Source organism: Dermochelys coriacea, chromosome 25, assembly GCF_009764565.3.
Source record: "Dermochelys coriacea isolate rDerCor1 chromosome 25, rDerCor1.pri.v4, whole genome shotgun sequence".
Taxonomy (NCBI): Eukaryota; Metazoa; Chordata; order Testudines; family Dermochelyidae; genus Dermochelys; species Dermochelys coriacea.
This window is the reverse complement of record NC_050092.1, coordinates 15,641,389-15,656,200: the sequence shown is the minus strand read 5'-3', so window position 1 is coordinate 15,656,200 and position 14,812 is coordinate 15,641,389. Positions and strand designations below refer to the sequence as shown.

Genomic DNA, 14,812 nt, shown 5'->3' with positions numbered 1-14,812 from the left:
GCACACAAGTGCAAAAATGCCAGGGAATCAGGGTGCCATGTTATTCACAACAATGAGTGTGTTCATGAGTGCCCATCAGGATACATTATGAACTCCAGCAAGTAAGTGATATCCATGTTGTTGCCCCAATGTTGTTGCTTGTGTTGTCAGTTGTGTGTCGCACTTATTTAGAAACACACTTGCTAGCGTAAGGTTTGTATTCTATACCTTGAATGAGAAACAACTCTAGTGTTGCATCTTATTGACTCATAGATTTTTAAGGCCAGAAGGGACCATCATGAACAGCTAGTCTGACCTCCTGCAACACAACGCAGGTCACAGAACCCCACCCACCCACTCCTGTAATAGGCCCATAACCTCCGGCTGAGTTACTGATGTCCTTGAATCTTGATTAAAGACTTCAAATTACAGAGAATCCACCTGAACTTCAGTTGAATTACTGTACTTCAGATCCGCAGCTGACCTGTGCCCCATGCTTCAGAGGAAGGCAAAAAATCCCAGGGTCTCTGCCAGTTTGATCTGGGGGGGAAATTCTTTCCCAACCCCAAATATGGCAGTCAGTTAGACCCTGAGACCAACCCACCAGACACCTGGGAAAGAATTCTTGTAGTAACGTAAAGCCTCCCCATCTATGGCTCATCACCAGCTGTTGGGGATATATGCTAATAGCCGTTGTGGATAGGCCATATGGCATTGTAGGCAATCTCATTGTACTATGATAAAGGGACAGTGTAACAAACAAGTATTGCATGTGCAGAAGAGAGGATAATCTTTCTGACTATTCTCAGGGCTTTAAGAACAAAAGAATAAAATAGTGTATATAGTTATGCTATTGATCACAGAAAAACTTTTTTCTCCCACAAAAAATATATTGTGATGAGTCAGATTTCCTGTGAATATCTGTAGTTTTGTGTTCATGTGCATTTGCTCCTTGATTAACAAATCAGGGAATTCATGCTATGGCTGGATTTTTGAGTCTATTTCCTGTTTTGTATTTCAAACATGTGAACCAGCAGCCCCGAAAGTAGGCTCTGCATTGCTTGTGTAACAGCAAAGTCTTCCTCTTTCCTGCCCCTGTTCACACCAGTCCTTCTGCCACTGGGACTTGCTCACAATGTCCTGGTGCTTTTCCTGGAGGAGATGAGACAATTTTTCCTTTGAATTATACTGGAAGTAGGTGCTGGTGTCATAACTGCAAGAAGAGCTTGTCTTTTTACTGCCATTAAAAAAACAGTCTCCTAAATCCAAAACACATCACTATAAATCTGTTTACCTTTTTTAAATATAGTTCTGTGTATTGTCTTCCAGCTGCTGATAGAGAAGTCCTAGGAAATGTGCTTCACCCTGTTCATGAATTATTTGTTTAGTTACCTACTTTAAGATGGAGGATGGGCCTGGCTTTCTTGATGTTGGGTAAAATGCATCTCTAAGTTACAAATAGCGTGAATTAACTCTAAGAGCAGGAGCTACAATCTTGTCTTCACAGAGAATCATTTTCCCCTTCATGTGAATGACTTTGAAAAGCCAGAGCATAAAAAGTTCAGGATCTGGCATATTAGCAAGAGGGAACAGAGAGTTGTTGGTTCAGGAAGACCTTTACAGTACTTTGTCTCCAGTAAATACCATTTGAGTTAGAGCACAGCATGCAGACGTACCTAGGTGAGACGGAAAGTAGCTGTCTTTTTTCCTTTGTCACCATAGGAATTTCATCTTAGTAGAGGAACAGTTCAGTGCTACGAGTTCTCTCATTCAGATTTCTCTGGGAGGTTGGCTGATTAATTGTGGGCTTAAATTGCATAGGACAAGAAGCACTGGTCTTAAATTGCAACAAGGGCAGTTAAGTTGGGCATTAGACATTAGGAAAAACTTCCTGTCAGGGTAGTTAAGCACTGGAATAAATTGCCTAGGGAAGTTATGGAATCTCCATCATTGGAGATTTTTAAAAGCAGGTTAGCGAAACACCTGTCAGGGATGCTCTAGATCAGTGGTTCCCAAACTTGTTCCACCGCTTGTGCAGGGAAAGCCCCTGGCGGGCCGGGCCAGTTTGTTTACCTGTCGCGTCCGCAGGTTTGCCAATCGCGGCTCCTAGTGGCTGCAGTTCCCTGCTCCAGGCCAATGGGAGCTGCTGGAAGCAGCAGCCAGTACATCCCTCGGCCCGTGCCGCTTCCAGCAGCTCCCATTGATCTGGAGCTGCGAACTGCGGCCACTGGGAGCCGCAATCGGCCAAACCTGCAGATGCGGCAGGTAAACAAACCAGCCCGGCCCACCAGGGGCTTTCCCTGCACAAGCTGCAGAACAAGTTTGGGAACCACTGCCCTAGATAATACTTATCCTGAGATGAGTGCAGGGGGCTGGATTAGATGACCTCTCAAGGTCCCTTCCAGTCCTATGATTCATTGTTGAATTAAAGAATCAACGCTACTTAAACCGTCAGATGATTGTTTCTTTATCAGATCTCTCATTCTGGTTTTGATTCACAGACCAGTGAGGAGAAATTGTCCTCTGTCACAATATCTTGTAGTCCAGTGCTGGGACTTCAACAAAGAAAAAAGTGATTTTTAGGAATATTCAGGTGTTATGTGAGGTTGTTTAGAGCCAGGTGGTATGTGTGATGCAAGTAAACCACTCAGCATATTGTCAAAATACTGTTGCGTTTTCAAGTGATTACCCTGCATGTGTGAATTCTGATGGAGAAGCCCCAGTTTATGCCCCGCAAAAACATCTCCTTTGTGTCTTCTGCGCTCTCTTGTTTTTCAGCCTGCACTGTTCTCCATGTGCGGGGCCCTGTCCGAAGGTTTGTGACTATGGCAAAGAGAAGATAATTGATTCAGTGACATCTGCACAGGAGCTTCGTGGCTGCACCATCATTAATGGAAGTTTAGTCATAAACATCCGTGGAGGAAGTAAGCTCTGTATCTTATGGGCTGCATCAGGGAGAACTTGCAGAATGTGGAAAAGCATGACAGTGGGGAGAGAGAACTGAATGTCAAAAAAAGACAATGAGGCAGTGTCTATTGAGCCTGAGATCTCCGCAGGGCTTTTAAAGCTTGAATGTGTAGAACTTATTTGCAGAAAGCGTGCTTCAGCCCACAGTGATTCAAGAATTAATCCCTCTATGTAGTTAGTTTATCGAAACATAAGTTAAGTTTCATAGATTGAAGTTTAGAAGGGATCATTGTGATCATCTAGACTGACCCTCCTATATAACATAGGCCAAAGAACTGCTTCAGAATAATTCCCAGAGCAGATCTTTTAAAACAATATCCATTATACAGAGAAATATGGGATCTGGTACAGTGCTCATCACCATGGTATCAGAGAGCCTAAACCTATTGTTTCCCTCTCCTTAGATAACATAGCAGCTGAGCTTGAAGCGAATCTTGGCTTGATTGAAGAAATCTCAGGTTACCTAAAAATTCGCCGCTCCTATGCCTTGGTTTCTCTTTCTTTTTTCGTAAGCTACATCTGATTAAAGGGGAGACGTTAGAAGCTGGGTGAGTTTTATATAAGATGCTTCAGTCTGTTATTACATTTTGGGGGCCAATGTAAGTAATCAGGAGAATGTTAGCAAATTTATTTTTAAACGTGTTGAATTGCTCTCTGCCCATAGTTGCAGCCTGTCCTTATGGGTACTCTGTGGGGAACTTTCATGTGATGTGTCAATTAGTGCAAGAGAAAAGCCAGTTTATGAATGAACCCATCCTCATCCATTCTCTCTCTTCTCACAGGAATTACTCCTTCTATGCCCTCGACAATCAGAACCTGCGCCAGCTCTGGGACTGGAGCAAACACAACCTCAGCATAGCACGGGGGAAGCTCTTCTTTCATTATAACCCCAAACTGTGCTTGTCAGAAATCCACAAGATGGAGGAGATCTCTGGGACTAAGGGGCGTCAGGAGAGGAATGATATAGCCCTGAAGACAAATGGCGACCAAGCCTCTTGTAAGGAAGCTTCATAATGTGATGAGATCTGTGCCGTATTCACCCCCTTGCTAACCTCCTTGTCTGGCTTGTGAACTTCTCAGGGCAGGGACTGTCCTGACGCTCTCTGTGTAAAACCCCAGGCATATCAGTTACTCTGTAAGCTAGCTGAAGGGACACAAGGCTTCGATGCCTCTGCGATGCAAGCGATGCCTCTGCTGGCCCAGGGAGTGAGAGGCTGGATCTGGGGCCTAAACTATACTCTTGTGTGGTTTTATGTGACTCTTGGTGCAAAGCTGCCAGGCAGGCTGTCCAGTTTGTCTCTAAAGGAGCCCTCCTCCCTCCCAGTGCTACCTCTGGTGGGCTCAGCTTCACGTCTGCCCCAAACTGCCCATTGTTGATGTATTTGGCTTTTTGTTTGTTTCAAGTCTAGTTTTCAAATTGGCAGCATCCTGTTTATAAAAAAAAATCCATTGTTTTTTCTGAACTAAGCACCAGCAAACTTAACAGCCTTCCTCCCTCGTGCAGCTACTGCAGGGAAGGCAAATCTAATCAATGCTCCACCGTTTGTTCTTCCTGGGTCCCTTGGAAATAATAGACTGTAAGCCTTCTCGCCTTGCAGTGGCTTCTGTCGCTCATGTTCCTCTCTGCAATGGGACCCTGCTCTTTCCTGGCAGGACTGGGCATTTCATCACAGTGGAGGCAGAAGCTACAGCAGTTTCACAAACCATTTCATTGGTCTTGTCTCTGCAGACTAGCATGAATTTTAACCCCTTTAGGCTTTAGATTTCAGTCTATCTAGGGTTGAGGTAGCTTTTATTTCTTTATCGCTTTAAATAATTTACTACCGGTTCTCCTGGGTTGCCATTCTGTAGACAGTGCAGTTGTAAACATCGGATTCTTCACTTGATTTGGCTTGTTAAAATTTGTTTAGCTTTGCTTTTTTTCCTCTATTTTTCTGCTGCTTAGCCTGGCTCATTTTTGTCTCCACAGTAGTAGCTAGGTGTGTCACCATGGCAAGCATGTGCTGTATCACTAATACAACGTTAAGCAAAAAGTCCTATCTCCAGTTCTTGCTGTAGTGCTCTTTATTCTCAACACCAGCTCACATAGGTACAGTCTCTTTTATAAGAATTTTTACAAGAGTGTCAATTGTTTCTGATCCAAGTTATCTGCATTGTTTAAGCAAGTACTAGTAGGTAGATTTGACAACAGACATCTCGCTGAACAGAGAACCTGTAAACTGGATATGTTGAGCAAACCAATCAATAAATCCATTGGATTGTTCACAATCCTACCATTTTACAACTGTAATTTAAAATGTACAGTTCTTCCCAGTTCTAAGCATTTCCCAGAGCTTTGGTTCTAAAATGTGTTTATGCAAAAAAGGAACTTAAAAGAAACCACTTCAGTTTTAAAATAAAGTAAAAAGCAATATCCTTTGTCTTTTTCTTTAGGTGAAAATGAATTGCTGAAGTTTTCTTTTATCAGAACATCGCATGATAAGATCCTACTAAAGTGGGAGCCATACTGGCCACCTGACTTCCGTGATCTCCTAGGATTTATGCTTTTTTACAAGGAAGCGTAAGTAGGGAAGTCTGTACAATAACTCTGGGGAGATGCCAACTCATATGATTCCAAGCCACGCAGTTGCTCTGTGTAGTTCCACAAACTATTTCTGACCTCAAAGAGCACAGACCAATCACTGTTACCACTGTTTAATTCTTGTAAATATCTGACCATTTCATGTAACTTTCCGATGTCACTTTACTGCTGCACAGATGCTAATTATGATCCCTGTGTTAGCTGTGTTGGGTACAGTCAAAATACTCCTCTAAAGAGTAACTTAAAAATCAGAAAAAAAAAAGAAAGAGTACTTGTGGCACCTTAGAGACTAACAAATTTATTTGAGCATAAGCTTTCGTGAGCTACAACTCACTTCATCGGATGCATTCGGTGGAGAATACAGTGGGGAGATTTATACACATAGAGAACATGAAACAATGGGTGTTACCATACACACTGTAATGAGAGTGATCACTTAAGCTGAGCTATTACGAGTGTGGCGGGGGGAGGGGGGACTTTTGTAGTGATGATCAAGGTGGGCCATTTCCAGCAGTTGACAAGAACGTATGATGAACTGGGGGGGGGGGAATAAACATGGGGAAATAGTTTTACTTTGTGTAATGACCCATCCACTCCCAGTCTCTATTCAAGCCTAAGTTAATTGTATCCAGTTTGCAAATTAATTCCAATTCAGCAGTCTCTCGCGGGAGTCTGTTTTTGAAGCTTTTTTGTTGAAGAATTGCAACTTTTAGGTCTGTAATCGAGTGACCAAAGAAATTGAAGTGTTCTCCAACTGGTTTTTGAATGTTATAATTGTTGACTTCTGATTTGTGTCCATTTATTCTTTTACGTAGAGACTGTCCAGTTTGACCAATGTACATGGCAGCGGGGCATTGCTGGCACATGATGGCATATATCACACTGGTAGATGCGCAGGTGAAAGAGCCTCTGATAGTGTGGCTGATGTGATTAGGCCCTCTGATGGTATCCCTGAATAGATATGTGGACACAGTTGGTATCAGGCTTTGTTGCAAGGATAGGTTCCTGGGTTAGTGGTTGTGGTGTGTGGTTGCTGGTGAGTATTTGCTTCAGATTGGGGGGCTGTCTGTAAGCAAGGACTGGCCTGTCTCCCAAGATCTGTGAGAGTGATGGGTCGTCCTTCAGGATAGGTTGTAGATCCTTGATGATGCGTTGGAGAGGTTTTAGTTGAGGGCTGAAGGTGATGGCTAGTGGCGTTCTGTTATTTTCTTTGTTGGGCCTGTCCTGTAGTAGGTGACTTCTGGGTACTCTTCTGGCTCTGTCAATCTGTTTCTTCACTTCAGCAGGTGGTTATTGTAGTTGTAAGAATGCTTGATAGAGATCTTGTAGGTGTTGTCTCTGTCTGAGGGGTTGGAGCAAATGTGGTTGCATCGTAGAGCTTGGCTGTAGACAATGGATTGTGTGGTGTAGTCTGGATGAAAGCTGGAGGCATGTAGGTAGGAATAGCGGTCAGTAGGTTTCCGATATAGGGTGGTGTTTATGTGACCATCGCTTATTAGCACCGTAGTGTCCAGGAAGTGGATCTCTTGTGTGGACTGGTCCAGGCTGAGGTTGAGGGTGGGATGGAAATTGTTGAAATCATGGTGGAATTCCTCAAGAGCTTCTTTTCCATGGGTCCAGATGATGAAGATGTCATCAATGTAGCGCAAGTAGAGTAGGGGCATTAGGGGGCGAGAGCTGAGGAAGCATTGTTCTAAGTCAGCCATAAAAATGTTGGCATACTGTGGGGCCATGCGGGTACCCATTGCAGTGTCGCTGATTTGAAGGTATACGTTGTCCCCAAATCTGAAATAGTTATGGGTGAGGACAAAGTCACAAAGTTCAGCCACTAGGTTTGCCGTGGCATTATCGGGGATACTGTTCCTGACGGCTTGTAGTCCATCTTTGGGTGGAATGTTGGTATAGAGGCTTCTACATCCAGAGTGGCCAGGATGGTGTTTTTAGGAAGATCACCAATGGATTGTAGTTTCCTCAGGAAGTCAGTGGTGTCTCAAAGATAGCTGGGAGTGCTGTTAGCGTAGGACCTGAGGAGGGAGTCTACCTAGCCAGACAATCCTGCTGTCAGGGTGCCAATGTCTGAGATGATGGGGCATCCAGGATTTCGAGGTTTATGGATCTTGGTGGTAGCAGATAGAATACCCCAGGTTGGGGTTCCAGGGGTGTGTCTGTGCGGATTTGTTCTTGTGCTTTTTCAGGGAGTTTCTTGAGCAAATGGTATAGTTTCTTTTGGTAACCCTCAGTGGGATCAGAGGGTAATGGCTTGTAGAAAGTGGTGTTGGAGAGCTGTCTAGCATCCTCTTGTTCATATTCCGACCTATTCATGATGACGACAGCTCCTCCTTTGTCAGCCTTTTTGATTATGATATCAGAGTTGTTTCTGAGGCTGTGGATGGCATTGTGTTCTGCATGGCTGAGGTTATGGGGCAAGTGATGCTGCTTTTCCACAATTTCAGCCCGTGCACGTTGACGGAAGCTCTCTATGTAGAAGTCCAGTCTGTTGTTTCGACCTTCAGGAGGAGTCCACCCAGAATCCTTTTTTGTAGTCTTGGTAGGAAGGTCTCTGTGGGTTAGTATGTTGTTCAGAGGTGTGTTGGAAATATTTCTTGAGTCGGAGACGTCGAAAATAGGATTCTAGGTCATCACAGAACTGTATCATGTTCGTGGGGGTGGAGGGGCAGAAGGAGAGGCCCTGAGATAGGACAGATTCTTCTGCTGGGCTAAGCTCATTCAATTCAGCACTTGTTATAGAAGCCATAGATTTTATCACCTCTCCATTTGCACTGAGGAGTGGGGTATTTCTGTTCCCTTTCAGACTAGAGCCATTTTAAAAAATCAGGGATATCAAACTGGCTCTGCTGAGGCTGACCGCAGTTGGCCTGAATTATAGCTCACCCCCTCCCACACCAGAATTTCTGTGAGATGTGGTAGGCATTCACTGGTCTGTGGGCTCAAATCAAAGCCCTTGTCAACAGGCAGAAAGCTAAGTGAATTGATGACATCATAGGTAAAATAAAAGATTTCACAAAATCCCTTCCCAGGCAACTGCACCCCCTTTCATGAACTCAGAGCTCTGAGCTGTCCCATGGTAGGGAGCCCTTGCACAGCTCATGAGCTGTAGCTTACTTGGGGAGCTAAAATGCATTTTAAGGAATGGTACTTCTGGACCCTCTGACTGGAGACGACTGAATTTCTGGAAAGGAGCATTTCCCTGTGTCCTGTCAAGCAGGAGAGAGCTCTATAATACTAAATTTAAAAAAAAATGTTTAAACAGTAAAATTTGATTGCCTCAGTTTAGCTGGTAAGAAAGCAGGACTGGGCAATATGACTCTGTGCTTCCCAAGGAAGGCGACTTCCTGCTGAACTCCCAGACAATGAATATTTCCTTCCCTATGTGCCAGATGTTCTTTAGGGACTACTCTGCCATAGCCCATCTCCTGCTCGCTCCTTGGGGTTAGATTCTACTGTGGCTGGAGGAATATCAGTCTTTCTTGTCTGGAATGGTTGTAAAGCCCATGCCCCTGAATTCTGTTTTTAAAAAACAAACCAGCCCAGATGTGAGAAGGCTCTGGGATTCCTAAGCATCTTTGGGCTCCTTGAGTGCTGCTGTGTTATTTCAGGTGTGGGCAATGCAGTTAGTGACTAGAACTAGTTTGGATCCTGGTGAGAACTGTTCTTTCCCCACTGGGTTCCTCAAGCAGCTGTTCTGAGCTTCCTTATAATAGATCAAGTTACAGGCACCTTTGTCTGATTGCCATTTCATTCCATTCTAAACCAGCTGTAAATCACTGGCTGTCCTTTAGCAGAGCAGCAGATTGAGTAGGGCATTGTTTGGGACAGGCTGTATGAATACAAGGACAAAGGTCTGTCTCCATATGCTGAGAAGCAAGAATAGAACTCCTCATTTTTGTTTGTGGAGAAGCTTTGGGTTCTGGCTGCCTCCTGCTTCAAGGCGTCAGGAAATAATGCCCATTCCTCCATCCAGCCCCACTCACTGCTAGGTCATTGCACCATGAGCTCAGTGGGTTTGTTTGAGGTTGTTGCATTTTCCTTTATCTGCAACTTCCTTGGTGGCTGCTGCAGTGAGAATAGTGTTCTGCAGACCAGTGGTTTGCTCTGGCTTGGTAAATCCTGTGTCCGTGGAGCAGTGACGGATGATGATTTGTGGCCCCACTAGACAGCTGGATGTCGAGATTCCAGGGTTCCTGACAGATTTCCTAGACAGACAGACTCCCTTCACCTCTCTGTGCCTCAGTTCCTCCAACTGTAGGGTGGGGCTAATACCCTCCCCCCACCCGGATTTTGTGATGCTCTGTTTGTAAAGCTCTTGGCAATCCTGGGATAAAGGATTATCATGGTCTTTGGTGTTTCATATTTGTTGTGATTATTTCCTAAAAACCTGCAGTTTGGAGTCTATTAATGTGAGGCTTTTGTCCTTCTCTTTCCCTTGAAAAGTCCATACCAGAACGTGACGGAGTTTGATGGACAAGATGCCTGTGGATCAAATAGTTGGACAGTGGTTGATGTTGACCCTCCCCCACGGTCAAATGAGCCGAAAGCGCAGGCCCAGCCAGGGTGGCTCTGCGGGGGTTGAAGCCATGGACTCAGTATGCTGTGTTCGTTAAGACACTGGTCACCTTCTCGGACGAACGAAGGACATACGGTGCAAAGAGCGAAATTATCTACGTCCAGACCAATGCTACTGGTGAGTGCTTTCCGATTCATGTCCCCTTGCATATGGCAAGGAAAACATACTCACCAAACTCCTTGCCTGAATGGTTCTTGGTCTCTCCACTGGCACTGTGTGCCCGAATATAATTCATGCAGGCTCCTTGTTCATTCTTTGTGCATGAGCATATTCACATGCTGGTGTAACCCTGCTGCAGTGTCATCATGTGCCATATACTGAATCTCGGGTGGGGGAGGCCTGAATTTTTTTTCTGTGCAGGACATTTCTCCCTTCATTTCTGTTTATTTGCCTGGTTAAGCAAACTGTTGAATCAGGACAAACCAAATAATGTTGGAAAAAGGCAAGTCCTGATGTTCTGAGGCCTGGTTGGAAGACTATAAGGAAATAATATATGAGGGAATGACCCTTCACAGGGGAGAGAGCTGAATTGGATCCCCATAATTACTTAAGTGCTGGCAATGTGTGTTTTCATTGTGCAAAACACACAAAATATAAAGATAGTCCCTGTCCAGAGAAGAGACAGGTGACATCAGGTGCATTGGGAGACCCAGAGTAAGATTTTTTTCCTTCCATTATTGTGATGATGATTATCAATAGTAAGATCAGGACCTGGGTCAGTTTGTGTATGCTTCATTCAGGGGGCAGTAAGAGGGCTCCAGTTTTGTGAAAAACGTCGATCAACTGTACCAGACAATAGGTGAGACTGGTACTAGCACTGCCCGGAGTCCTGTGGGAAGGGCAGGGTGGTTCTGATCCTCCTGTTTCTAAGGTGAGGCTGACTGAGGGGGTAACTCTCAATTCTGGGAACCCCTGCAGACGGTCGCAGGACAGACAGTTTGGAGCAAATTCCAGACTGGCAGGGTGTTGGGATCACTCTGCAAAAAGTAACTGGGTGGTGGATGCCAGGGCATGACCTGCTTGGTTGTAGGCTGGCTGTTGGTGTCAGGGCTGTGAGCCATAGCAGCATAGCTCAGAAGGCACCCAGAGTTGCAGGGCAGGCAGTGACACAATCCGTCCCTGGTCTGAGTTAAATCCCAAAGTATCACAACAATTTTTGCCTTGTGTTCTAGGTCTCTTTTGGTACAGTGATGTGAGTGACTTCTGTGTCTTTCTCCCTTCAGTTCCCTCAGTCCCCTTAGATCCAATATCGGTTTCCAACTCTTCATCCCAGATCATTCTGAAGTGGAAGCCGCCCTCTGAGCCGAATGGGAACATCACACACTACCTGGTGTTCTGGCAGCAGCAGCTGGAGGACAGCGAGCTTTTTGAACTCGACTACTGCCTGAAGGGTAGGTGCCTTTTTTGCCCATCCTGCATCCTGGGTTTAACATTCAAGCTTCTGGGCTCTGCTAGTCTCATACTAGCTGTGGGGTTTCTTTCTCTGCCACGTGGGAGGTGGTTGGGACACAGGATCGTGGTGTGTTAGTGGATGATGCTCTTGGAGCACACAGTGATGTAGCCAGAGCTTTTAAGGCTGTGTTCTCCCACTGTCTTTTGCATTGACCAGGTCGCTATTGCCAGGCGCGCCATCAGAGATCATGAGGAATGGTTGGTTGTTTGGAACACAGTAAAATCAGATGTTTTAACCCTTCTGGGATCTGCCTTCTGCTCTTGCTTCTCTTAATCTGGGTAACCAGTTTTATCAAAGCTAATAAGAGGAGATAAAATATTGTTGGCCTTCTGGAGACCTGGGGTCAGATTATTCTGATATGTAACCCCCTCCGTGGCTTCTAGATCTGTCTTGGGGCTAAAGAGATTTATTGGTGTCTTTCTAAGAGTCATGACACTGCAAGCACAGATAGGGGCCAAAGGCTGTTTCACATCTGCAGACTAGAGACTTCTAGACCCAAGATGTGAGGGGACTGGCTGTCTGAATATTTCATGATTCCAGCAGTAATCCCTAGTTACAGGTTATAGGCTTCACCCACCCCAGCTGGCAGTCATGTTAGAAGCCCCTTTGGCTACAGCTAACAGGAGTGTGCTATACTTAATCCTAGTTTGAAAGCCAGTGTAGGCAAGTCCTTAAACATGTCACCAGTGAACAATGCCTTGCTGTCTTGCTGCGTGTGTCATAAACATCCATTGAAGTGGTGAACTCTACCTCACCTAGGATCCTACTTCTAACCTCTGATCTGCCAATATGTACCCGCCTTTCAGGGCTGAGGAGGGCATCAGTTATGTTGTATGCTGGCCCAGCGTGGCTAAGCAGAGCTGACATAGTGTTCGGAAATTCATTGGACTGGCGCATCCATAGCAGGATGGTTCACTACTGCTGGTATACATGTGACAAGCTGCCAGCCAGGATGCTGCATCTGGATTTCAAGGCTCCATGGGAGGAAGAGACATGCCAAAAGGAATGTCAGCTCAGTGGCCTTCAAGGAATAACCTGGAAATAGTTCTGACTTTTTTAATCTATGTGACTTAAACTGCTGTGCCAACCAGCTAGTGACTTTTGCAAGATGGTGTGTGTGATCTAAGAATTCTTTTCTCCATAGGACTAAAATTGCCGTCGAGGACTTGGTCTCCTCCTTTTGAATCTGAAGACCCTCATAAATATAATCAAAGTGAAAATGAGGACATCAGTGGGGAATGTTGTTCCTGTCCAAAAACTGACTCTCAGATACAGAAAGAGCAGGAAGAGTCTGCCTTCCGCAAAATGTTTGAGAACTATCTCCACAATGAGGTGTTTGTTCCCAGGTAACAAACCCTGCCGCTGGTGCTGTGTTTAGTTGGCTTTGGGGTGGGGTAATGTAAATTGACAAAGTGAAACCAAAGACTGAAGGTAGGGTTTGGTCATGTTGCCAGCCTCTCCAGGGCACTATGTCAGACAAGAATATCTACAGTGCTGTCCAGAGAAATATCTGGATGGATACGTGACTGAGACTGGTGAAACTAGAACTCGAACAACTGATGTTACCTCAGTTTTGGGAAACCCCCGTGTGCTGTCTGATCTCGGCATTCTCCTCAACAAGACCTCATAAGCTGAGAAATCTTAGTGAATTATTAAAAACCTGGAAGCTTTTTTAAACTCATGTGATGCCAGAAATGGCTGTTTCTTCTGCTTGAAACTTTTTTGCAGCTTTTGCGCAATAGCCACTTAAAAATAAAAGAAGAAAAAGGGAAGTTTACCATGCCACAACCTTGTCCTTTACTGCGGTATTTGCGGTCTTCCCTGAACTTAGCATGGGAATATATTCCTCATGGTATTGGAGGTAACTTCTGTGGGTGGTAAATGGCCTGTTTTTGAATGGCACACACTGTGTCACATTAAGTGACATTGAATGTGTTCGCACTTCATATGAGTTCCAGAGAATGCACTATGGGAATCAAGTTGGGATTGGTAGTAATTTGCTCTCTAAACTATCATTATGAGTTTCAGGCATCAAATGTGTTCTTTGCTCGTTGCACTTAACCAGAAAATATTATTTGCAGCTGCCTGACAAAGGGCTAGCTATGACAATGAACACTTTTATTAAAAGTGCAGTACTAAACAGCATTCCTCTCTGTGAGCCTGAGTGAGTAATGCCTGCCATTGGCACATGGAAGCATCTGCAGAGTCCCTTAATTTTCTATTTCCTTGCTGCTTGTGCTGTGCAGATGAGCAGATTTCAGTGCGAAATGTAGAGCTATAGTTGGAATGCCCAGGACTCTGGGTACTCAGCAGCCAGAGAAGATACAAGCTATTATAACATAGGCAATGTCCTCTTGATCTAGGCAAACAGTTTTTATAATGTGATTTTTAATTTTATTGTGCAGCCAGCCCAGGATACTTCTCAGGCCAATTTCTGGGGTATGTATTCTAAGAAGAAACCAATAACCACGACACCACCTTGTCAGCCTGCTAAGGGAGAAACCTCCAGCCCTGTTACATTAAGTAATTTGCTAACACAGGGCCCCTTCACTATCATAAGCCAGCAGCAGACACAATCCTCCTGACACGCAGTCTGCCTGCTAGGTTGCCTTTTGTGATGGGTTTCAGCTTGTGGCAAAGTGAATCAGAGGTTGTTTTGCTGCTATTTCTTGTCTGCCAATCTGCTTCAGGGCAACTTGTCCAGGGTCTGGCAGCAGAATAGGATAGGTATTTAATTCCATATCTCATTTCTGCCGCTGCTAACTGCCAATGGCCTCCTCCCTAACAGCATTGCTGAGACCCTACTTGAAAGCAGAGCCTGCTTGGTCATGAGGAGGAAGACCAGGCCCTTGTAGGAGACTAGCAGGAGGTTTGTGAAATTGTGCAGGGTTGTAAGCAGAAGGTGGAAGGGGTAGTAAAGAGGGGCCCATCTCCCTGCTGATTGACTCCCTGTTTCATCTCCTCTCTCCCTGTTGGCTCTCCTTGCTTCCTTTTGGCTTTTTTCCTCCTCCTTTCCCCTTCCCTGTTTGTTATAGGAAACCTGTTCCCCAGGCAATGTCTGTGCCCAAAGCCGTGCCCAAAGCCATGCCCTGCCACAGACACACCCAGCCAGCCTGAATCCCATTGCTTTGCTCTTTTTTTTTTTTCCTGACCCAGTCTCAGAATTCGGGCTGGTAAGGAGTGTCACAAGGACTGCTCCCTGGCCAAGTGCAAGGCAGACTGAGTGGGGTGGGGTGGGACTTGCGTA

The 14,812-nt window shown here is 45.1% G+C and overlaps 1 protein-coding gene across 1 annotated transcript in view; it reads left to right on the top strand.

Moving 5' to 3' along the window:
- Positions 1–14,812, top strand: part of INSR (insulin receptor) — a 104,305-nt gene that overhangs the window by 67,513 nt on the left and 21,980 nt on the right. Inside the window, 10 exon segments of the mRNA XM_043502630.1 lie at positions 2–101; positions 2,758–2,903; positions 3,351–3,443; positions 3,446–3,494; positions 3,729–3,943; positions 5,380–5,506; positions 9,980–10,104; positions 10,107–10,229; positions 11,336–11,503; positions 12,710–12,911. Coding sequence (XP_043358565.1) covers positions 2–101; positions 2,758–2,903; positions 3,351–3,443; positions 3,446–3,494; positions 3,729–3,943; positions 5,380–5,506; positions 9,980–10,104; positions 10,107–10,229; positions 11,336–11,503; positions 12,710–12,911 — 1,348 coding nt within the window.